Here is a 27,032-nt window from a genome sequence, read left to right on the forward strand (position 1 = left end):
ACTGCAGTAAGACACAAGAATCACAAGAATCACAAGGTTGGAAACGACCTATAAGATCATCCAGTCCAACCGTCTCTGATGAGTACTGCTGGATTTCTGGCACAGTAAAGCCTGATTTAAAAAAAAAAAAAAATAGCAACAACAACAACAAAATCCTGTAATCTAAATAAAAGAGCAACATGAACTTTTGCCAGTAGCAATAGTTTATTTCTAGTAAATTAACTGGGTATGGGAATGCGCACCCTGCTCTGCGTTGTCCCTTCTTGAGCAGAGATTGATGAGATGGACTCAGAGGTCTCTGCCAACCTCCACCATCCTGTAATTGCATTTTTTCACTTTGGCTATTATGAAGCCAAATAGTGTTAGAATCAGAGAATGGTTTAGGTTGGATGATCATTACGGTCCTTTTCAACCCAGGCCATTCTATGATTCTATTTCCAACCCCCTGCTATAGGAAGGGACACCTCCCTGTAGACCACGTTGCTCAAAGCCCTATCCAGCCTGGCCTTGAATGCTCCGAGGAGGGGGCATTCACAACCTCTCTAAGCAACCTGTCCCAGTGTCTCACCACCCTCACAGTAAAGAATTTCTTCTTAAATATCTAGTCTAAATCTGTCCTATTCCAGTTTAAAACCTTTTCCCCTCATCCTGTCACTACCTGCCCTCATAAAAAGTCCCTCCCAGCTTTCCTGTAGGCCCCCTGTAGGTACTGAAAGGCCACTAGGTCTCCTTGAAGCTTTCTCTTCTCCAGGCTGAAGAGCCGCAGCTCCCTCAGCTTGTGCTTGTAGGGGAGGTGCTCCAGCCCTCTGATCATTTTTGTGGCCCTTCTCTGGACTTGGCGCAACAGCTCCATGTCCTTCTTGTGCTGGGAGTCCAGAACTGGACACAGTTCTGGAGTCCTCAGAATTCAGTTTACCAACTAAATTTTCTAAGTACCATATTAGAAATAGGTGCAATTTTTCTACCTTTCACTCTACAACATCTAGCCCGTAATTTTTCTGTACATGTTTTAATTACTTTATTTACACCAAAATTATGAATACCAAAATGGCTTTATTCCACAATTGGACTCTTTCATACACATTTTTACTCTGAAATGGTTACTGATGGTTCTCTTCTGCTGTTCAGCAACCAATTCTTATTCCTTCTTTCTCAACTTTAGTCTCTAATTCCTTTCCACAGTCTATCATTTCATCTCATTTCATTCAGGTTTAAAAAAAACATAAAAAACAGCTATTTCTGTTTATAGAATTATCTTCTTTTACTCCATCCTTCTTTTGACTTAAACATTAAAGCTTTCTCAACCTGCCACTTTTTGCAAAACTTCCTAAATACCTGACTTTCATCTTCTGCAAACACAGTGAAAACTCCTGCCCAAACTACCAAACTATTAGCCTTGGTCCTGAAAATGCAGTACCATCCTTTGTGCTCAAGTAGCTTTCAGTAAAATTGTATTTTTAGCTTACTGTTCTAAATAAATCAGTTCTCCTTTAGATTTCTCTATTATATCAGGCTATAACTTCATGCTGCCTTTAAACATCCTACACAAATGTATTTCTTGTACTTCAAATAAAGCTCTTTCACTCTGCTAAAGATGCCTTTGTTAGCTAGATTTGCTGTTTAAGGGGAAATGACATACTTTGTCCAATTAAATTTGTTATATAAGGAAATTTTTTTCCCCATTTTATGTATCTACTCCTTTGGAACCTCGCATTTGAATGTGTATGGAGTAAAGCAATCTGATCTAGACCTTCCCTGGTACAACCTGTGGCCATTTCCTGCTGTCCTATCATTTGTCACTGAAATCGGCACCCCTCTCACTGAAACCTCCTTTAAGAAATTTGTAGAGAGCAATGAGATCTCCCCTTAGCTTCCTATTCATCAGACTGAGCATCCCTAGTTCCCTGAGCCACTCCTCATCTGTCTTGTTTTCTAGTCACTTGATCAGCTTCATTGCTCTTTTCTGAACATGTTCCAGAAAATCAGTCTTGTTGTAGTGAGGGGGCCCAATAGTAGTAGAGGTGCAGCCTCACCAGAGCCACTGGGCGCACTGCTGGGTCATGTTCAGCTGGCTACTGACCAGCACTCTCAGGTCCTTTTCTGTTGGGCAACTTTCCAGCCACTCTTCCCCAAGCCAATACCACTGCATGGGATTGTTGTGAGCCAAGTGCAGGAAACAGCACCAGCTCATCAGTCCAGCCTGTGCAGATCCCTCTGAAAAGGCTTCCTATCCTCAAGCAGCTCAACAGTCCCACCTCACTTGTTACTGTAGGAAGGGTGCACCTAATCCTCTCATCCAGATCACTGTTTTCTACCATCTTGCTTTTTCAAATGCCATCTTCAAAAAAGCTAAACACCCTATTGCTCACTGTCTGACACAATCTAACCTGATCTAGAAACACACAGTCCACTGCATACATTAGTGAAAACATTACAAATCTTCTACTGCTTTATATAAGACTTGTCCTAACCTCTGCTAAAAGTAAAACCATGCAAACTGAGGGCTGCCATGAATATAGCTATTCAAAATAATATTTTCTTTTCAGTTATTATGCCGGGTATCATTTGTGAATTTTAAGGGCCTCAAACTATATACATTTATTAACAAGACGTTAAATGTAAAAATGTTTACAGCTCTTCCAAGTAGACCTAGATCTTCATTAGATTTAAAATAGGTATTTCTGTACTCAAAAGACTATGCTGCTTCTTTTCTATGAAGTCTCATGTTCTAGCAACTCTATTCTTTGGGCTCTTAATGATTTGGGATATGGGCAGGGAAATATTAGATAAATAATGCATTTCACTGTGACATCATATGACATCATAGGAAACAGTTGAAGCTTACTCTGTAAGTTCCAAATTAAATTTTAAATTCTAGTTTAAAATCAGGAAGGAAGGAAAGTTTCATGTAAACATTACCAACATACAAAATAGGAAGAAAATGAAAAGAAGGTTTTTCAATGGTGTTAGACAAGTCTTAATTACTAGCTTAGTTAAAATACACACAACACAGAAAATAAAAGAATTTTAAAAAGGGATTTTGACCATATTTATGTCTATCTCATGGCATCAAAGAACTGTTTGAGTTAGAAAGGACCCTTAAAAAACCCTTAAGAACTCTTAAATATCCAATAGGAATAACCCCAGCAGAGTTAGCATAGGCAATTACTTAGCCTGAATTCAGTACCACTGAAAGCAGAATGGGCCTCTGTGTCTACTGCTTATCTAACTACCAGTATGTTTCATTTAAAATAAGGCTATGCTTATGTATGCTTTTAGATTTCAAGAAGAAACTTAATTTTCTACCTGTTAGCTATGAGATAATTTGGAATCCTAATACTTCTCTAAGGGAAAATGATAACAATCTCTGTTAAGGGAAATGGTAAGTGAAAACATAAGAGAATATGCAGCCAAAAGAATCTTAAACTAACAGAAAGAACAAAAATGAAAGAAAGAAACATAGAACACAAGATAATTGGAATGGCTGTAAAAGAAAGGAATACACACACGTACCTTACTGGGAACACTGGATACCAAATCTTCAGTATTAAATGGAAACAGTGAACATTATCTTATTCCTTTTATTTCAGCTGAATTACGGGAACTGAAAACCTACCCATACATAGTAAAAAAAAAAAGTGCTGGAACACAGGTTTAATTCCCCTGACAACTACATTCTGCTTCCTCTTAAGAAATCTTATCCATACAGATAAAGTTTTAATTATTTCTTAAAAAGTATACTGAACCAAACAGTTGTAATTATCCAAATTGGTCAGGTTAGAAGAATTGTCCTGATCTCGGTTTTACAAGACATCACAAACCTTCCAAATGAAGAGTTGATTTTTTTCAATATGAAACCATATGTATGACAAATTATTTTTGATGTTCTAAACGTTTGAAGAAGAAATGTAGAAAAAAAGCTTCTATGTGAAGTATGGCACTGCCAGCATCTTAATTCTACACAGACAAAAAGATTGAAAACAGCCACTGATGAGAACAATGAGCTAGAACAGTGAGAAAATGTCAAACCATCAGAAAGTAAAAGGCATCTTCTAAATAGCTCATGAAAATAAAAATCTGGAGATGTATTTTTCTTTCTTTAGACATAAAATCAGATGAACTTCCAGACATCAATATAATGTAATAAAAACATTACTGACTTTATACAGTTTTATAAGATCTAATCAATTTGTTCCCATTTTGAAAGTCAGGAGATTCTTTCCAGTGTTTTTACAGAATCAATAGCACTTAAGTTTATATACCTACATGTTTCAATAACAATTTACCTTTGTGGGGGAGGGACACTGGGAGACCACGATCTTGTCCGTCCTATACTATCTCCACGGTGAGGGGACCCTGATCGAGAGCAATGATTAGATGACATAACTTGCTCCGGCACTGATAGCGTTGAACTTTGGAGATCTCTTCCATTATGTCGATAATCTAAAAAGAAAAGCAAATATTCAGTTAATCTGAAGTTTCAATTTTTAATTTCCTACCACACCTGCAGCAGTTGTAAGCATGATAACTGATGGGTTCTGATCAAGAATGTTGTCACATGTTTTTCTTGATTTTCTGTAATGAAAATATGTATGCAAATATTCCTGGTTTTATGTTTGATTCAAATAGAGTTATAGCTCCTACAGCTATACTTCAGAAGTGTAGTAATAAACACCATGCAACAATCTTGCAATTTAAAATAACTCGTGGTCAGTATCATGCATTAATAATAAAACTAGTTAAACAGACTTTTTTCCTTAGAATAAGTTAAAAAAAAAAATTACTGTATTTTCTTTTTTATTTTGTGTAATTAAAATTATATCATAAGAGTTGTGTAAAATATATAGTATAATGAAACTTTGCACAGAAATGTCCTCAAAACTAACCCAAAGTTCAGGTTTAAAAGTTGGTGTAGTAATATCTTCCAGGGAAATAAACATAGAGTTTGAGTTCAAGAAAAATTTCTGTTTCCGATAATTAAAGAAAAAAATGAATCTTGCTTCCATTGTAGAGCTAATGTTGAATTAAGGCAATAGGAGACATGAAGTGTTCTAAGCAAAGCCTCCCTGGATTGAACAGTTTTAAAGGTTCCCACATGACCATTTTACAAAGTATTTTAACAAAAATGTTTTTTAAAAAGCTGGATGTATTAAAGTAACTGTGCATCTTACTGTGGAAGTTAAATTCACTGGCCCAGGATACAACACTCTCTGAAAACAGGATACCAGATAAATAACAAATTCAAGGAAGTTTTCACATATTTTGTGAGGATCAAGTTAACATGTGATTATAAGAAATGGAAGAATTGCATATTTTAACCTCATAATAATGCTTTGAAAAAATAGGTCTTCAAAAACCTCCTGACAGCTGTGACAGGTGAAATAAGTGACTTTTTGTTCTGAAGATAGTATTCAAGTAAAAAGTGATCAAAGAGATCCCCAATACTGGAAAATTCCAGCTTATAAGGCTGTAAGTATTTTCCAGTGAAAAACTTCTGAGATTCCAAAAGTATTTGGCTTTCTACTACATTACTCATAGTTTTCTTCCTGGAAATTTTTTGGTAAACAGATAAGCAAAACTTCATTACTTCATTGGATTTCATTCTTCCAAGAATACTCAATACTTCCAGCTAAGTATTTCTTTTCACACAACCTCAGGACCAAGGATATACATCAATCAATCAACTTCTTCCCCATACATGTAGATGTAAGCTGAAGCACGTGCATGAGCACATGTGCATATGTGTGTATATTAAAAGGGAAAGAATATCACACCATCACTGCAACCACTTTAGGACAATGACCTTAAAGAACAGACATTTGTTTGTCACTTCACATCAATCAAGTAATGCTATGTAGCTGGGAAAAAAAGAAGAAAAAAAAAAGCTTCCCTTTTGCCAACGTGTCAAACTGTCAAACATTGAGAAGTAACAGGTTCGGTAAAGCAACCCGCTAAGAGGTTGAAATTCAACATCGTCTTTCAATTCTGTGGAGTCAATATAGCTCTCTGCCTCATTTCATACTAAGTATTTTTACCAGCTAGAAATCAAAAGAACATAAAATGCAAAATCATTTGCAATCTCATAGTGAAAATAACTACATCATACTTTACAGAACATAACTTTCTATGAGCATCCACAGAATTTAATATTTCCATTAAATAAAACATCCATATTTTGAAGCTACCATACTAGAAAAAAATGTGTTTAATGAAGATACAAAAAGAGCTTAGGGACAAATTAAGAAAGTTTCTTAGGTTTCTTGACTATTTCCAACACTTCACAGCTAGAACAAAATCAAAACTGCAAAAGAGAGCATTTCCACTTCATGAATGCATAAAGAAGATCAGGTATTTCAGAAATATGATCCAAAAGGTTGTTAACATAGCCATGAAGACAAAGGTCACAGAAGATGCCTTGTTTTCAACTTAGTTGCTAAAGTCAAGGATGCGTGGAAGATGCTCCCATCCCTTCAATATGAAAAGCTCTGTACCAACCTCTGATAAAAACTATCCTACAGTATTTTTTTAGAAGAACTGAGTAAGGAAAAGGTGAAAATGTTTTTTCCACTTCTTGGAAAGATAGAAAACTAAGAAAACTGCTACAAAAAAGATATAATCATGTACAAAACTTTCAAATGCAAAAGCCAAGAACGTAGCAAGGTTCTTGATCAGCTTTAGACTTGAATTAAGTCTGTCTAAGGTTAGCTTTGGCAGATCAGAGTTACAATGCTGGTCTTGAAAGCACTCGGTACCAGCATATAATAGTTTAATGATTCACTGGTCTTTGAGTCTTTATATTCATTTAAAAATATGCTTTCTTTATCTAAAATATTGGAGAAAAAAATTCGAAGTATTATTTATTAGAAGTTTAATTGCTTTATTTAGTATTTTCATTGTTATAAACAAACTATTGAAAGTTCAGTGTAATAATCTGTGATTACCATGAGCCACAAGAGACGCAGAGAGAGCAGTGAGAGACAGCTCTTCAGCTACAAAGCTTCAGCAAGAAGACAGTGACACAAAGCTTTCATGGAAGGCTCAATTAAATCGCTATCAGTGATCTGTACACTGGTCAACATCATAATAAATATGTTTAGCAATCAATGCCAGAGTTCTTCTAAACTCTTAACAAACCTCAAAATGCTATTGAAGACTGAATGACGAGGGTAACTGGTCATGGTAACAACTGACGTGGTAACTTTTGGTACTTCCAACATGAGAACATAAATCTCTTTAAAATGTGATTGGTTTTGCTTGCACAGGAGTTGGAACACTCATGTCTCTCTCGAAAGAGACAACATTCCCAAACTTATGGTAACATTCTCAATTGGAAAAGGGACAATTTAATTTCCAGGCTCAAAAATATTGTGGGGTCCCAGTGATAAGATTAGAAGAGTGAAATAAAAATATTATCCTGCTGAAATTATACAGAGACAGTAAAAACAGGTCTAAAGCGCAACTTGACCATGGAGCTACTATAGAGCAAAGACAATTATAGCAGTAGTAAAAATAGGATAAACACCAGAATCTGCTTGCAGCTATAAATATTAAGTCATTACCATAGAATCAAAGGCTCTATAACTACAGCAAGCCTCTTAAAGTACAGAGCACACAGAACCTGATAATCAGTACAGAGATAATCAGAGATAAACAACTGAGAGCTGTGGACACATAAAAGATGGGCACATGACAGAGACATCTGCAATGCAACTGCATTTTCATGGGAGGGCTGCATCAAAAACTGTCATACATTTCAAATTAGGGATTTCATAAGGCACACTAAATATAGCTTCCTATGAGCTGAAGTTTTCACTTTATCTGTTTTAAGAGAGAATATTAATACATTTGATTTAAAATACTCGTCCACACAGCACAGCTGTTTTGTACTGATACTATGCTGTGCAGTTCACTAAATACTAACAAATTGTTATCAAATTTTGCAGCTGTCATGCACAAAATTACAGAAGATCGCAGACCTCCAAATATGAAGTTCACATGAACAGCACTACACTAACACCCCCAAGAATCCTGAAGCATCTTAATGAAGCTTTTAGTTTAGGAGTCTTGATGCTTGACTGACTCGAGAGAAACTATATGAAAATAATTCTAGAAAAGCAATAATTAGAATTGCTATTCATCACGGGCAGACTAATGAACTTGTTTCAGACACTGATGCCGAGTGGCATTTTCTCCACTTTAACATCTGTACTTAACTGAGGCATCAAGCTTTTTCTACATCAGTTATTTATTTTTTAACATTCACAGTGGTTGGGCTTAGAGCAAGGACCAATTAAAAACAACTACATAATCAAATTGGAAAAGTCAGAAATGTTTAGCATACCTAGATTTTATACATGGGCACTTTGGAGACAGTCCAGGTCTTGTATGCAAATGTTCTCAGCTTCTACAGTGATTTGAGCATCTAAATGCAGAATTTGGATGTCATCTGAAAAAGTGCCAACTTTTTTTTTTTTTGTATCTGACCAAACACATGGAATTATTCATATATGAATTTTCTGTAAATTGAAGATACATACATAGGTTTCGTGGTAGGGTTTTCTGCATCAAAATATTATTCTACAAATAAAAGTAGAATGAATGCACACTGAAAGAAACTAGGAAGCTTAATAGTAAGATCAAATGGTTACTTGTGTCACTGTAACACACTTTCTCACCAAGTGTTTTTTTAACTACGCTGCTGATGTGCAAGGGCCAGTTACGCTTGAGACAATTTTTCTGATCATTAACATGTGTGGAAAGTGTTTTCACATAGTAATAAACTGGAGCATGGTGCACTGTTCAGTGCTGTCCATACACCCAGCAACACACAGCAAAGTGGTGAGTGCACTGCAGATGGGAACAGTAACTCTTCCATATCAACAAAAACAAGACAACTCTGCAATATTTCTGTCAGTTGGACATCTCTACAACAGAACTATCTTGAGTAAATATTTTTGTTGAAGTTCACAGCTGTCCTGTAGATGTTTATGAGTGCTACGTTCTTTAGAGAAACAAAACAAAATTTTCTACTGGAAGAAGCCTGGAGAAGTTCTCTTTAACAGAAGGCTACATTATTCAGTATCTCCAATAGGACTGTCAGCTAACCTAAAAATTTTTAGCTTGTGACAGCTCAACTTTTAAGTCATCTGCAGAGGTTTTGATTAAACTGGGGATATGCTCCAAACAGCTCAGTTGTATCCATGAGATCTAATTTCCCACAGGACGTCTTGAATGATCTCATTGTTCAAACATGACTTTCAAAATAGTGAATGATAGATATATAGACTGAATGAAATTCAAAACAGTGTATTTGACCGATACCAGGGCAAGTGTTGTAGACACCTCCTTCATGTGTGGGAAGCTTTCTCAACGAAGATTGAAATCTTCATTGCTTCCCGGCTTATGTTAGTGCTACTAATTATTACTGAAATCATTTTCGGGGAAAAAAATAAATATAGAGCACATGTAGAAATAACTTGTAGATTCTGAAAGACATTACACTATTTCTTGAGATATTAAGCTTTGGAATCCCAAGGGGCATGTGCAGGGTCTGTACTTTAAAGAATTGTAACAAACCAACCAACCAACCAACCAAAAAACCTTACCAAATTAATTTGTCAATAGGATAATTCTTTAGTTCTACAGTGTAATCTAAACAGTGTGTAACCTAAATCTCAGAAAGAGAGATATGTCATGGATACAGTATTTTTTTCTATTTATTTCTATTTATTTCAGACATATATATCAGTAGTCTTCTCTACTGTGGATTAAGTTCTTATTCGTACATAAGATTTATGTTATTTCAAGGAGATCAGCCACGTAACACATTTTGTAAATGCACAGGAATTAAGATTAAGGACTTCAGTCATTATTCTGAAGAATATCTGAATATCTCATCAGGTATTTTGAGAAGTGAAGCAAAATGAATAATTGCTTTTCATTTTTCCTCAAAAACCGAATTGATTTTGTAAGTTCAGTAAGAATTTCTTTGCTGGTTGTTATTTTTTCTAAGCTACCTAGTTCTAACCATCTTCTGAATAAATATCTCATTAGTATTCTTATTTTGCTCCTGAAACATCTAATTATCTTTTGAATGATGAGAATAGCTTATCATTATAAATGCTTTTCTGCTGGGGACTGCAATTTTTCTCTTGGAAAAGCTCTTCTCTACCAACCTGCAATAGCATTTATGCAGAATTCTGCACCTTACATTCTTCCAGGACTCATCCATTCAAACATATCTCAGATTACATGTGTCTCATGAAATTAAGTTGTACAGATGAGGCATTGGTGTAGAATGGAATTTTAAAAAAATCATATCTCACTTTAAGACTTACAACAGTGACATGTGAGACTTAGAATTAAATGGTGTGGACAATCAATTTCCTTTTTCTTTATAAAGGCAGACTTAGTAGGCTACTTCAATGCAGTAGTTTACAGTAGGTTCAGCAAACACTATGCTGAAGCTCTTGAGAAAATAACTAGAAATTGCAGTCCATAATTGCTGAACTTGGTTAACCATAATGCCCATTAAAATTTGATCAATACGAAGAAAAAAACCCAAACACCTGCTTTTCACTGAATTGTACTAAATATTATAATTGAAGTGATGTCCTGGAGAACAGGATCTCTCTAAAATCAGTATAAAATCAGTGTACTGCTGGCTTTGGGCAGCCTGGTCTGGTAGTTGGTGACCCTGCCTGTGGCAGGGGGATTGAAGCTAGATGATCACTGTGGTCCTTTTCAACTCAGGCCATTCTATGATGATTCTATGATCCTATGACCAATAACTACATAAGAACATTAAGAGCATTCTAAGGGGCAAATCAAGATGTTCCCCACATAGTATTGATGATGACAAACAATTTTAGGGGAGTAAAATTCTATTTGTTAGGACAGCTAAATGAATGCTTTAAATGGCTAGAAGGCCACATAAAAATCAATCTAAAAGACAAAAAGAGCTACTACTGTCTCTCCTCCTTCTATCCTCTTCAATTTAGCCAACACTAAATCCAGCAGAGATGAAGTATAATGGGGATTCTGTTCTACTATTTTAGATCTCAGTATAAATTTAATATGTATTCTATCTCAAGAGAACTATTTCTAAAACTCGTTAAGCATTTTTTTTCAAATCTGCTTAAATATGCAGTATTTTAGAATCCTTTCTGACAGTGTTGATGTAGAATGCACATGTACCCAAAATTTTTTGTTAAGTTTTTCTGTTGGTTTACCTTTATTTCCTTAAAAGTCTTTCCTGATGACAGAAGCAATGCTCTCTTCAATAAAACCAATATTTGTTACCTGTCTAAGCATTCAAAGATGCAAGCAAGCCGAAGAGAAAGCTTTTATGAATACATTTGAACTTTTTGTAAAAATTAAGGAAAAGTGTGAGAAACAGACATGAGGATTTTATCACCAGGAAATTAAATCAGTGCATCACAATTGCCATATCAGCAATAAGAAGCAACTGCAGGTACACTAAAAATATTTAGATTATGAAAGAACTTATGCAAAGAACTGCAGCATATAAAGTTCCTTCTCTTTCAGCAAGTATTAGGGGAGTCAAGTCTTAGACAATCACACTTACAGGTGCACATTAACTGTTTTCAGATATTCAGTTGCTGTGTTCCTATCACCAGCTTATTCAAAGGCAGACGTTTAACTTTACAGGATCAATACCAGAGAACCTACATAAAAGGATGTTTTGTAGAAAGATAAAATTTCAGCTACAATCAGGAACATGAAAAAAAGTATATTTTAAATAACTATAAATAAGTAATAAATAATGAGATCAAATAATAACCACACTGTTTTGAATAAAAATAAACTAAAGAGGAAACAGAAGGGAATTCTTTTCTTAAAGGCTCCTGGAAACAAGTTAGACAACTACACATTGGTCTAGTACATTGAATAAGCATGAATTTTATGGAAAGGATCACTGAGAGTACTCACTAGATGTCAGCAAACATATTTGGTGTGATACAGTATTTATATGTCAAAAGATTAAAAGCAAAGTGAAGTGTCATGTTAAATAAAATCTGAAAATACAAAATGAAAGAACTGGGGTACTAAAAAAGTAAGAACAAAGAGAGACAAATGGCTGAAGTTTTGCACTGCAAAGAAGGCATGTATTTAAATCAAGATTGTGATGAGTCTGCAAACTGAAGAACCTTAAATGAGAGAAGGATGTGGATGGTAAGATAAAACAAGGATAAATCAAAAGACTTGTAAATGTAGTGACAGCAGCACAAAAAAGGAAGGCAATAAAAATTTCAAAGCTAAAAGAACATCAAACTCTTCCAGCTACACAGTCGGTCTGAATCAAAATGCAACTAAGTTGTAGAATTGTCAGCAGAAATTAAAAAGCTAAGAGATCTTGCAGGAACTAAATGTACATTAAAAACTTAGGGAAGTAGACTCATTCACTAAACTGTAAAGTCTAATTCTTCCATGGAGATGTCAAAATAGGAATTAAACTATCTACTTCCTGTAAAAGGCTACCTAACATAGATTAGATTTTAGTGACCACTTCAACAGTTAAACAATATAAAATTAGATAATGGAAAACAAATAAATCAATTCTCTAAGCAGTGTTTTCCTGTAGTACTGCCAGGAAAAAAATAAAGATTTCATTACTACTAGAAGATTCATGGCCATTCAACATAGTGCACCCTAATTTATATTAAAATATTTCACAAATGCCTGAAAAGTAAATGAAATTCAGGAGAAATGAGCTATCATCTCTATATAAAAGTCAGCCTTCAGAAATAACTAAAAAAAATACAAAGTTGAAAATCCAGCTATTTGGTTGAAATCCTGATGATTCAGGCACCTATTACATCTCTGCAAAAATATAATTTCTTTTAAGACAACAGAGATTTGAGCTTCAAAATGGCTCCATACTGAGCATTTCAGATAAACATCAAATTTTCATTTATTTCTCTTTCTTAATGGTCCTTTCCAACTCCTACAATTCTGTAATTTTGCAAATCACAAAACTTGGTTTTGTTTGCTTGCTACACTTTTAATTTAACTGATTGGCCAGACTATGAAAATCCATCCTTTTTGGAGGACAGGCAATCTGAAAGCCTTACTGACACACATACGTAAGGATAGCCAAACTTAGACTGGAAGTACATGCGTTCCTTAAAAATTAATGCTTTCTATTTAAGTCCACAGAAACTGCAACAGATACAAAGAACACAATAACACTATCTAATAGAGCAAATTCTCATCTACAAAACTTTCTTTTCAACATAGTCACCATCAGCAATGCATTTTAACCAGTGAAGAATAAGAGTTTGCATAACAGCTATTAAGACAGGGCTGTGCAAACTCAACTAATTAGGTAGCTCATTAAGATTTGGATTTACTTGGCAGTGCCTCATCTTGTAAAAGCCACGGTTGCCTCCACTAGCTTCTTTAACTTCCTCTGTCTCCTTCCCACACTGTAGTACTGTTGCTCTGACTCATGTCTTCTATACACCGTACTCAGCCTGCCATCAGCATACTTAAACCTGACATAAAAGTTGTACACATGCTTTTAGGTGGCCTTTTAGCTGGAATACTTTTGACTGAGCAGCTGACCACTGCCCTACAGCTGCTGGACAGACCAGGGAGCATGTTCTGCTCGATGTTCACTGTATAAGATATGTAAGCCACTATATAGGAAGACTAAAGCTAAACTTGGCCCAAAGGAGCCAGAACACAGACCAAGTGTGATAAAAAGCTCAATACAGCAGTACTGTAATTGAGTGCACACTGAGCTGTGCAGTTAATTCTGTACTGGTACCTGTACCCAACAGTACTGACTGAAAGGTGACATGATTGCATCCTATGTTGATTTTCTGTTGTATACAGAAGAAGCGTATAATTCCTTATTTTATTGGTTTTGGATACAACTACAGTATAATTTGTCCTCCTTCAGGTGGAGGAAGTCTTTCACAAGATGACTTTTATCTCAAATACACATTAAACTGCCAATTTGAATACTTAATACAAACACATTATCTGTTAAGTCATCTCCTTTCCTGTCTTAAATGTTCAGGTTTCAGATCCATGGTAGTGCTACCTCTTCACCATGAAGTTTTCAAGGATACATAAAACCCCAAGGTCTACAAAAAAATCTAAACCACATTTCCTACCATTTAACATTTAAAAACAAAACAAAAAAACACTTTAATTCTATTTTTATCATTTTTAAAAGCAACACGGAAATTTACACATTGATTTTTCCCTCTGTTGGTCATTTTTATGGTTAAATTATGTTAACCACAATACTTATTTTGTATATGTTAGAAAAACACACTCATACGTTCAATCTATTTTTCACCAGAAAATCAGTACAAATTTCATAATAATAAATTATAAACAAGAAAAAATTCTAGTGAACTCAAAAGAATAAATTTAGAAAGTAATACCTGAAACCACACCAATTCCATCATCACAGTCATAATCAGAGACTTCACTGTCACTGATTCTTTTAGACCCTGTCAAAATAACAAAAAAACATGTAGCAGTTATTTTCCTGTAAAACAGAGCTATCTTGAGCCAAGTCTATAAATAAATAACAAGATCTCGTATCAGATAATTAAGCATTAATATAAACATAAATAATATTATAATGATGCTTGCAGATACTTCATGTGCATATCTATTCGTTCCATATCAAAAGAGGTACCACACTGTTCATCTTCCAAATTTTCACATACGAAGCATCTAAGTACCAGAAAAAAAATAAATGGTAATGATCATATAAAATGAATGCAGTATTTTCTTTGGGGTATTAGTAAGCGTTAACAGGGGAAAAGGCAGCTTCACACATAAAGTGTGTTCTGAAAAACAAAATCTGTCTGTGACGCTTTGGAGAATGTAAGCTATTAAATGCTATACAGGAGTGCACTTGTCAAAATAGATGGAACTTAGTTGGCAAAAGTAGATTCTGTGTCTACAATTAGCACTAAAATGTAGGTCGTGTAGGACAAATAGATGTGTTAATTTGTTTAGCTTTATTTGTCTTCTGTCTTCTATGGCAACTTTGGAACAGCATTTGATTGATGCCATCAGGACGAAACACTGGCATGTCAAAGTGGCAATGATAATTACTTATTACATGTTTCAGTTGTGAGAATCAATGTTCTGCACAATGGTGTGTCTGCTCCAGTTCTCTAGACATCTAAAAATAGACAACTAGTAGGTAGGAAGTTTAATCTGATTGTTCAATTAGGTGTAAGATTTTATATTCCTGCCATAGGATGATTTATTCTGAAAAACAAACGAAAAAAAAAAAATCAAATAAAAACTGAGAGTAAACCTAAGGGAGCTCAGGACAAAGCAGGATCAATGTTCTGCTTGGGTGACTGGCATAGTATGATGCCCAGCCTCACCTCCCAGCAGAATACTCATAGAACAAGTGCCAACAGGGGTATGCAAAAATAAAAGCACTTCTCAATTTAAAAAGTTATTATGTGAGAAATTACTTGAACCATAAAAACTGCTGTTCTCTATCAGGCTGTCTAACATCTACTTATCAAGGCAGAGGAAGGTTCTTCCTTGCTGTAAAGAGTCTGTCAACTCTCCTAATGGGCTTTCTGCTAATCAGGATAATTTCTACAAAGCAATTAAGTTTAACTAGGAAGATATTCAGTCTGATGATTTTTTTAAATTGTAGTATAGAGACCCAATGAACGTCTTTGTTGCATTACAAAGAAAGAGCATCTATCTACTCCGCTTGTGATGCTGTACCTGCTGCTTCTTCTACAGCTGTGTTGATTTACATGCCATTGGGAAGAAGTACTGGGGCCATCAGGCTCTATTCTCCTTAGCCACAAATTCAAATTCACATGATTAAATAAGATGGATTGTATTTGCTACTAAATATTTGAGCAAGAGAGTGCCATTGGTCTGGCCAGGATTTGGTTGGGAGAAAAGAGGCAGAAGTCACCAAAGGGGTGCAGAGCAGCATGATTCTGACCTCTTTGGTAACCTTGGCTCTGACTTGGAAGCAGAAGAGCAGCTGCTGTGCAGAGATGCCAACAAGCAGCTCTCGGGCTCTGCAGCTAAGCAAGGACTGGGGAATGGGAAGAACAGGCAATGGTGCTCATCACATCAATCCTGGAGGGAAAATTCACTTCTCTGAGGATGAAAATAGCCAACTGTTGTCACAGTGGCTGAAGATTTCCACTGGGAAACAAAAATGCAGGGGCCTCTCTTTCCCCTCAAGCCCCCATCCACCTTCGAGACTTTCCTAATACCTCAACTTCAAATCCCCTTCCAGGATCTAGAGACAATCTTCTCTTTTTATATACAGAATTCTGTCTTCAATCCCACCACACAACTAAGCTGCAGGGAAAAGACAGGGCATTGGGAAGGTGAATGGGCCAAGATCAATACCTGCCCTAAGAATGGGCATAGAGAAAGAAGAACCACATTTCAGAGCTTTCTCCAGCTACTACCCCTGGAAAGAGGCCTGTGTCTTTTAACAGCTTTAAAATGTGGTTTTAAATGTTGGTTAGAAGTTATTGAGATTTCTTACTTGGCTTTGTCTTTGGAAATCAATATTTTCAGGAAGGATAGAGGAAGGAAAACATGTCTATCGAATCTAATGTCAAGAATCACTGCCTGGAATACGAAACTTCTGCAAAATAATCACATTAAACTTATTTACAATATCTTCCATTAACATCAGAAATTGAATAGACTAGAAGGTCCACAGGTCAAAATCCTTTGTTGAACTGAGTATCCAAAACACAAGCATAATTGCTGGCATCATAGTTCTCATAAATTTTGCAAGAATAATTTCATATGCTATGCATTCTAGCTGGTAATATTGTTTTTAACCTACTGAAAATGTAAATTTTAATATGTAGGCTACAGTCCCTCCTTAACCATGTCTTTTCCAAATACCACTTCATTATCTTATATTCATATCAAGTAATTTGAACCACTGTCCATAAAACAGAGAAAGCACTACTCATAATCTGTCTGGGAAGTGTGACAATGAAGTCTCTCATCAACAAATTATTCCAAAGGAATACTGCTAATGATGCTGTTGTTTAGTGTTTTCAATGCATTTTTAATGTGTATTTTAAAATGTTTGACCAATATGTTGTCAAATATGGTGCATATTTCAAAAGTAAGAAACTGAAATCCTTTCTATCAAATTCAGAATTCTGCAAAGAGTTTGAGCATGTAATACCTGGGACATTGAGTGCATCAAATACGTGCACTCATGACAATGGTCTGTATGTCTTTGATGTATTTTAAACATGAAGAATGATGTTAATTAAGCCTCACAGTACTTGAATATAAATTATTACTGAACTACTCTCAATTATAACCATTTTGTTTGATAACTGGATGTTAGCAGTTTGCAACTTCTGAATAAAAATAATGTGGAAAACACTTGTTTCTGGTATAAGCCTCAACATAAGAGCAGCATGTGAGGTTTGAAAGTTAATTGACGTCTATTTGACCAACCAACACAGAACTGACATGGATAAGAGATGAAATGAGTAAAAAGAATAAGATGTTAGCTTAAATAAACAGAAAGAACATCAGATATTTTGGCTCAGAAATTCTTTTCACCTTATGGAAAGAAAGGAAAGAGAAAGCAGACCAAGCACCCAAGGAGAGGATCCTATCCATTACAACATAGGAACATTTTATTAGGTTTGGTGAACTCCTTGGTAGCATGCTTGTATGATCTCCTTCCCTGAAGCTCAAAAAAGGCCTTCACAACCATTTACAGTAGCTTAGTGCTACCACTGTTTTTTCTATATTCAAAGCTGACACATAAGCAACCCTAAAATCAGTTTTACAACAACTGTCTTAAGAATTTATTCTCATGTTCATCCAATTTGTGCCTGAGGGTTCTTCATGCGAACTAATTTCTCATGCAGTCTCACTGTCTGCATGTCAATCTGTCACTTCTTCCTCCTGTGGTTTTTCAAGTTTTTGACCAATTTCATATAAATTGTCAGAAAGGTTTAAATACCAAATATAATTAAGTTCCTACGGATCTTTGAAAAGGGTTGCAGAAATAAACAGAGATATATTTGAATCAGAACCCTTTTGTGGAAAAGAAACAAAACCAAGGTAAAATTTGAGCACACACGGTGAAATCATACTAGTCACAGCAAACATGTTCTGTTCCCAAGTGAACATGTAAGACATGAGAGGGATCTAGGGATATTTCCAGAGAGAGCAGACTGGAGGAAACATGGGAGAATAAGGGTAAATGTAATGGAAACTAGGCTTTCTTAGAACTGCTCTTAAGAAATGGTTTGGGGTTTGTAGAGAGCCTGCTTTTGCAGGCGTATCGGACTCAATGATCTTCTGAAGTCCCTCCCAACCCCTGCAATTCTGCAATTCCATGATTCTGTGAATTCTTTTTCTCTCTATGATAGCACTGGTTCTGTTTTCTTAACAATGTGTGCTTCATTTCTTAAACTTAACTGAAAGATAATTAAATGAACCAATTCTCAACGAGATTCTCATAATTAAAACTGCAGCAACTGCAAAAAGTCCCACATGAAAAGTGCTATGAAATTTAAGCTTGTAAAAACTTTACGTTATGAATTTATGTTTAATTAAGGGAAACTTCTCAGATATGCCAACTGTATTCATAACTGGGAATTTAAAGCAATGCTAAACTGTAAAAACATGTATCAATACAAATACTGATTTTGGTAGTAATTCACTTACCCCAATGCTTCCGTTCTAAAAATCCTTATGTTAGTTCTCAAACAACTATGATACAACAACAATCCTTTAAATAAAGCTTAAGCAAAATAGCATTTACCTAGTACAGTTAATAAAGCTTACTACAGTTCACCTATCAAAGCTCTACCTAAATTAAAGGCAGACAAAGCAAGTACAATGGTATAGTATTGCTCCAATATCAATACTGAGATGTCGTGAGTAGAGAAACAAAGCCAACAAAGGACCTATGGCTGAAAAGCAGACATGTAAAGCCAAGGAACAAGCAATTTAGCATCTGCACAATAGGCAGCAAAAGCACAACAATAAAATATCAAATTAAATTTTGCATGTATGTGGAAGCAATAAGCATTTCTGGCATGCTGAAAGTTTACCTGAATTATATGAATATAAGCCTTTATCTGGAAAACAAATATTGAAATGAAGTAGTGTCAAGGAAAATTACATGAATCACTACATGTAACAGGGATGGTCAGAACCTTAAACTTCATTGTAACTGCTTCTGCAGACTGAAGAATTTGATATTCAGGCCATATTTCAAAAGCAAAAAGCTCAATCAGATTTGAGAAATTAAACCACAAAAACACCAATCACTTCTGGTTTGACATTTATATTCTGCAGACAGGGAGGACTGCAGGAGGTCAGTCATCTCCAATTCTCAAATACAGCTGCTTACTTGCTGTAAGCAAGTGTTCCACTTTTCAAGAGCAAAATGTATATTCAACTAATTATACCCTTAAATGACTGTATGGTGATGTTGGCACCTTGGCAGAAGTTATTAGCAGAACTTTCCTGAGAGGTAGCTATGAATACTAGTTTAAATTTCACAGACTCAGTAGTGATGTTAAAGCCAATCTTTTATCTCCACTAGTGAATGATTTGATTTGGTAAAAATGCATATATATGGTAAAAATGTACATAATAATGCACAATATATACATTGGTTAAAATGTATATACATTAATACCTTCTCCACATGATTTGTGACCGGTGAATTTAAGACAATGATTAAATATTTGCTAGATGTGGGTAATTGCTTTCATTACTTAAGTCTGACTCTTTGAGTTATTCCATCTTTCCATACAATCATGTCAGTATTTCTAAATATGATAATACATATAGTATGCAAAACAATGGACACGAATGAAAATGTGAAATATTACTTTGCATTTGCGGATTTTGTAAATGTGACTTCCACGAGGTAATAGGAACAAGCCAGGATGTCAAAACAATCTGAATATGCCCTGGCCGTTAGCAAGACCTTATGAATGCTTTGACTACTTATAGGTGGACAGCAGTTGACAAGTATCGATTAGCTACTGCAATGTTCACACACTTCATTTAAGTATAGCAGACAACAGGATATGACATTGTTAGAGAAAAAAGGAAAGTAACAATTTCTTGCCAACCAGTGCTGTGGAATGTACTGAACAACCAGGTTCCTTCTGGCAAGCTGGAGTTTTTCTCACATCCAGCTAAATACTGTTTTAATATACATACAATTATCAGTAAATCATCTACTATCTGCAAATCTCAAATCTACATCTACAAATTGTACTTCTTGATAAACAATTATTTTTTGTTACCTAGCTCCAGAATTCCATTAATTTCAAATAAGATAATCAGGATTTTCTTAGAATGATTTACAAACATTTAGATCAGAGCTTCAGTGGTTACATTTTTTCTAACATTTGCATTTGTTGGCACAGGTCTATTCCAGTTATTAATTGCATGAAAAATTGACTCATCTTTGGCTAGAAAATTACAAAAAGGAAGTATGGGAAAGTTTTTTAGTTTCCTCCAGCAAAGGTCCAAGAATGTAATTAAAAATCAATTAACACAATGTATAAATTATTTATATAATTAAAAAGGATAGACATTCTGAATGCAACTTCTGGAAAGATCTAGAAAATTGTAGAGCTTCTTTAAGAAGACAGGAATGTAGAAATAGTGAGATTATAATGGAGCAAGGACTTAAGGAAGCCATGTATTTTTCTATATGGTTACAACAGAAAGGAAAATGAGTAATATTCCATTCATTTGAAGATTTCATCAGAACCTTTATAATTATATGATAGTTTATTATGCTACAACAATTAAAAAAACAAATGTACAATGACTTTAGCCAGAAAAGGAAGCCACTGCATAGATTTCTGTTCTTTAGAATCTTTCTAAATTTGATCCAACTATTTATCTGCTGCCTAGCAAGGTTACTTTGCCCTATACATCAAGTTGTTTCAACAGAAAACATTGTTTTCCTGTCATTACATGGCAAAAGAGTTGTTTAATGACATGATTTTATCAATGAAGCAGAACAACAGAATTATAAGCAATATTCACACTCCCATAAACTCCTGCAGTGTTGATAGATTTTGAAATATTTTTGTAGTTTAATTACAGTTTAGTAAGGTTTATTTTTATTTTTTCAAAGATTAAATAATTTTATTTTTTTAATTGGGAAAAAGAAAAATATTTTGATAGTTTAAGGCCTTTTCAGACACCCCTGTATCATGTTAAATACCTTTTCATTAAAGTATTTAATAAACCATAGATGTACAATAAATATAAGTAAATCATAGGTGCATAATAGATCGAATACTGGTGTTTGTATATATATATGTATATCCATATTTGATGAACAAAACATCAGTGCATGCAAACAAAGTTAACAAGGCCTGTGCTTCATAAAAGAAAAAAAAAAAGAAAAATTAAGGAGAAAGCATGAAAGAGAAATATAAGCTTCATCACCTCTCTAGAGTAAACTTCTTATAAAATACTCACTGTTCACATTCTGTGCCACTGACCATAAAATGCTCCATATTATAATGTAAAAAAAAGAAAGCAATTGTATGTTTCTTGCTTACCTATTAGTAAAAAGCATTATTATGATACCCTCAACTAAGATGCATTTACACTGATTTAAAATTATCATACAGACTTATAATATTCAAAACAAATTAAAAGGAAATTGCTGAGACAGCAGGATCCTGATTCTCAAGTAAAGATTCTGAGTTCTAAAAAATTCCATAGCTTTCATCGGAATGCAGTTTTGCAATGCCTCAGGTCTCAGATACACTGTCATTAATTATTATTAAACTTCAATTATTTTGATACTACCAAGATTAGCTCTATATGTTCTAGAATATAGACTTGAAATTTTAACAGTTAGAGAATGGTAAAGAGGACTTGACTTAACAGATAAAAGCACTCAATCCATCTTTGATTTGATGACAAAGTCAATGAGTATAATTAAATCAATAAAAAGCCTCAGCAACCAGCAATGACAAGTCCATCTAAAAAAGTTTCTTCAAAAATGAATAAGCAGTATGGTGAATAAGCACTTTGTAAATTCAGTCTATTGATTTGGTATTTCTAGTTGTATGTGATAACTTTTAGCATGTTAAAGTCTAATCAAACGAACAAAACTGACCTTATTATTCAGAATATTTTGCTTATGCACTATGATTTTTTTTTAATTTCTATCTGAATGACATACTGCTTGGAAAAGTAATGCTATATATTCTACATATATATACTTATTTTCAGTTGCTATATTCCTATTTTTTCTGTATTTTTCTTTTATAAATTCACTCTATTTGTGCACACAGAAAAAAATTGGTACAATAATCACTCTCCCATCTCTTTGTTCCAATATGCCTTGTTTAACAGTCAAGAAAGTCAGCAAATGAAGTCATCAATGACTTCAAAACCCAGAGCAACAACTCATCACTTATAAGAAAGCTACTTCACAGTTTTCTTATTATAGTTATTCTGATTTTGACTGATTTTTCCGGTGTTCAGATCTGAAAAAAATATCATTTTGTTGATCATTTTGGACTTAAAGATTCTGATTTCCAAACACTGTCATTTCTGAAACCCTGAAGACAATATTTTCAGCAGAGTTTATTGCATGTAGATTCACTACTTTTCCATGATGGAGAATGCTTAAAATCAAAAGATCTTTTTTACCCAATACTGTGCGTGCACTGCATAGTTAGGGCAACACAGCTGGTGAGTGGTCTGGAGCACAAATCTTATGAGGAACTGCGGAGGGTACTGGGATTGTTCCATCTGGAGAAGAAGAGGCTCAGGGGTGACCTTACTGCTCTCTACAATTGCCTGAAGAGGAGTTGTGGTGAGGTGGAGGTCAGCCTCTTCTTCCATGTAACTAGTGATAGGACTAGAGGGGATGGCCTCAAGTTGTGCCAGAGGAGGATCAGGTTGGATATCATTTATTCTCAGAAAGAGTGGTGATGTAGTGGCACACCAGCTGCCGAGGGAGGTGGTGGAGTCATCATCCCTGGTGGTGTCCAAGAGACATATAGATGTGACACTGAGGGACACAGTTTAGTGGGAAATACTGGTGTTAGGTAGACAGTTGGACTGGATGATCTTGAAGGTCTTTTCCAACTTTGGTGATTCTATGATTCTCATGATAATTAAAAACTCTCCTAGATTGCTGTGCATACCTACGCTGTATCTAGGGATCAGAAACTGTTTTTACTGTTTCTCACATTTCTTCCCTTCTATTGGCATTAAGCCGTTACAAGCACTGACTTCCTACGCTCTGTGGTATGTAGATCAATAAGTTTGTCAGTTTGGCTTTAAAGCTGCAGACTCTTAGAGCTAGTGACAATAATTTTTTAAATCTTAGGTAACTGGGAAACTCATAAAATTCCTAAAGTAAAACGAAATAATGAAAGATATTTCTTAAAAAAAAAAAAAAAAAAATCAGTTTAATGCAGAACAACAACAAAAAAATTGTTGGACTTCAAAACACGATAGCCCAGTATCCTTTATCAACTAAGCATTATCAGCCCACATTGCACAAATGTACACATTATGTGGACATAACTTTAAAAGATTGAATAAGAATCTCTCAGATTTAATTTGAAGTCTGCTTTCTCTGTTCTGGGAAATGGGGACAAAATAATACCTCTTGATTTTCAACCCCATGTCAAAAACACTGCTGACATCCCACTGATTCTAATGGACAACTGTCAATGAAGTATCCAAACCACATTCAATTTTCAGTGTAATTCATTGTAAGTCTCTTACCTAAAATAAGAAAGAAAATCAATACTATGGCCTCATCAACTAGATGAATATTAAAATCTTTCATAAAATAATCTTTGCTGTTTAGAGTCTCTTTTCAGAGGTAATATAAAAAGAACTTCAGTTGGCCTACAACTCCACTTAATGCAGCCTGGAATTCTTAATATATGCAGATACTATGTAAAATATTTAAGAAAATTGAAGCTAGTTCGAAAATTCAAGAATTAACTTCAAGAGAAGGTGAAAACTGGCTTCTATCACTCTATACCACAACACAATGTCCACTCTAAGATACTAAGAGAGATAAAAAGAAGTAGAAACTAAGCTACTATCTCTCTTTGAAAGTTGTTTCCTGGAAGACATAGCATATGAGACTCTGTGAGAAGCTCACCCTGTGCTATCTGTATCTGTAAACATGGGAGTTCAGTCTTCAGGACTGACAATTTGTTCATCTTCAGAACACCAAAATTCAATGATACTAAAAAGAGAATAGCAGTCAGTGGTAAGCGTAGGTGGTTCTTTTAAGCTACCTTCAGAGAATAACATTTAAATATTGCCTTTGTATGCATGCATTTAACAAAAAAATGAAGCTTAGATGTGTACATTCGTATTTATACAAATGACAAACAATCTTGTAATTCTAAATATATCGGGACTTCTCACTAGAAATTTTGAGGGGTGTACAATCAAGTACTTCTTATCAAGACTCTTTTCAGCAGTATGTGGCTGTAGGACAAGAGGAAATGGCCACAAACTGAAGCATAGATGTTCCACACAAATGTGCAAGGACTTCTTCCCAGTGAGGGTGACGGGAACAGGATGCCCAGGGAGGCTGTGGAGTCTCCTTCTAAGGAGATATTCAAGACCCGCCTGTGCAACCTGGTCTAGGGAGCCTGCTTTGCAGGAGGGTTGGACTAGATGATCTCTAGAGATCTCTTCCAGCCCTACAATTCTGTGACTCTAAGATGCTTTGTACTGTACTAACTAATTCTGTACGTAAAAGCATCACAGAAATTAATAAAAGGTGGCAGTGCCGAACTGCTCTTGAAGCTGAAGACAGCTTTTGCAGCATCAATAACTGAAATAAATTTAGAGTGTAATAGGAGAGTAAGTATTCTAAAAAGTACTTTGAAAGAGATAGGTACACTTTTCAGATATGCCCTAACTTCATTCTGGAGATCTTTTTTTGCACACTGTCACAGCGTGCCACTGGAAAAAATCTGGTAACATCTTCTGCTTCATCGCATACAAGACTTGTTAACAAAGGATTTTAAAAGAGCAAAAAACAGAAGAAACAGAGAAATCTTAAGTTTAGCTTAACGTTCTTTTAAAACCTCCAAAAAGCAGTAGAAGAAACAAGCTTCTGTATGATGTTATTAAAGTATTAAAGGTGTAAGTCATAAGATATTCTATCTGGCCTTCATCAGTCCATTATAGTGTAGGTTGGGAGGGGTTTTTTAGAGAATACCTGATGCAACATCTGTTTCATTTATTCATTTACTCTTCAGGGCAGTTACTTATTGCACAGATGGGAATTATTATAAACAAAGAGGGTTTGTTTTCAAGATGGATTTTTTTTTTAATTAAAATTTCACAAATTTCAAATACAAATAGATACTGAAATGTCCAACTGGTCTGCAGGTATTTTTACATGGCAGACAACTTACTATAAGTGTGGCAAGATGGCAGAAAGTACAGAGAAAAATAAATTTTAAAAATTTTCATAAAGAACACTTATGATCCTTGAGAAGACTGAAGAGAAATTAATAGAAAAAGTGTTTTTTATTTGTTAACTAGTATTTCTTTCACTCTTCTCTGGGCCAGTATAATCTTACAACTCGAAGACTATGCACTTCAACTCCCAGTTAATGTAACTATCTCAGAACATTATGATATGGAGCATTTTAATTCTTCTCACCATCTAGTGCACGTACACAAACACTGCCAACTACTTTCAATACTTACATACCAGAAAACAATTAAGAGAGGGTCCACACAGAACACAGCAAATATGCAAGCTTATTTGTGAGCCTACACAGGCATAAGCTTCTGTGAGTTTGCGGGAGTTATCTCACACACACCCATGTGCAATCACCAAATAAAATCCAAAGGCTCTTGGAAATAGTTCCCCCCCCCCCCCCCCCTTTTTTTTTTTTTTCCCACACGAGTTATCTTTAACAATAATTAAAGATTTTCCAGTGTCAGTTGACACTTTATACAGTTCATTCAGTGAAAGATGGCTGTGAATCACCGAGAGTAAGGAGCAGTTGAACTAGAGAAACAGCACAACATTAAGGAAATAGATTTTCAGATATTCTATTTTCAGAATATCTATTGGTAACATGAAACTATTGTGAATCAAGTATACCAAACCCTATAAAACAGAAATGAGAGACAATGCATTTGTGAATGTAACTGCATAAAACTATTAGAACAAAGCAATAGGCCATGGCATAGCTTTCGTGACATATCTTATTATACTCAGCTCACTTTATTTTTAAGTTTTACCTTAAGAGAAAGTTACTGCACTTTCACTTTTGGTTAAACTATGAAAAGATAAATGTAAAATGGGAGATAAGATATGTAATATGGGACTTCAAGATAAAGAAAGCACATCGTAGAAGAGCAAGATAACTTGCTCAAACTCATAATCTAAACCAGGTTGCCTCTTAAGAAAACAATGTTGTATTGCACAGTGTTCAATAATACCATTGGTAACATTTCAGACTCTTAAAAGTAATCATAAATAACTTGATTCATAAGAGCTGCAATTGAACACACAAATTCTGTCAGCTGCCATCTACAAGAATTTACCATATTTTACACATTAATCCAAACAAACTATGCATCATGGATAAAACTAACAACCTACTTTGTAACCTCCGCGTAGGACTCTCTCCATGGAGCTGTCTTCGTGGCAAATATGGTGAGGGATGGGGAAGTGGCAATGAAGAGACATCATGTGTTTGAAGTTTGTACCAGTGAGGTTCATCATCTAGCAGTGCCGTCTCTAACTCAATAAGAATCTAAAAGAAAAAAAAAAAAGATTAAAATAGGAAACCATTATATAACTGCATTTTAAAATACGAATGATCATAAATTTTATTCTATTATTCCCTTACTGTTAAGGACTTTGTCTTTTAAGTTAATGCATTTGCCTTTTAAAAGTGTTATAAGAAGGCATTTTCTGTGCCTTTCTATACTAAATACACAAATAAAATTTTCACGTGGCCCTTATCACCTTACAACAATCTTAA

The 27,032-nt window shown here is 34.9% G+C and overlaps 1 protein-coding gene across 21 annotated transcripts in view; it reads right to left on the bottom strand.

Annotated features, from left to right (window-relative positions):
* RIMS2 (regulating synaptic membrane exocytosis 2) overlaps positions 1 to 27,032 on the bottom strand; it is a gene marked incomplete at both ends in the record, with an annotated part of 434,834 nt that overhangs the window by 147,591 nt on the left and 260,211 nt on the right. For 18 of the 21 annotated variants that reach the window (XM_079533467.1, XM_079533463.1, XM_079533449.1 and 15 more), the window contains 3 exons: positions 4,287 to 4,443; positions 14,421 to 14,489; positions 26,648 to 26,801. In XM_079533467.1, coding sequence (XP_079389593.1) covers positions 4,287 to 4,443; positions 14,421 to 14,489; positions 26,648 to 26,801 — 380 coding nt within the window. Of the gene's footprint in view, positions 1 to 4,286; positions 4,444 to 14,420; positions 14,490 to 19,094; positions 19,122 to 26,647; positions 26,802 to 27,032 lie in introns of all 21 variants that reach the window. The other 3 variants (XM_079533461.1, XM_079533458.1, XM_079533447.1) reach the window with 1 other exon arrangement.

The sequence above is a fragment of the Tetrao urogallus genome (assembly GCF_951394365.1).
Source record: "Tetrao urogallus genome assembly, chromosome: 3".
Lineage (NCBI taxonomy): Eukaryota > Metazoa > Chordata > Aves > Galliformes > Phasianidae > Tetrao > Tetrao urogallus.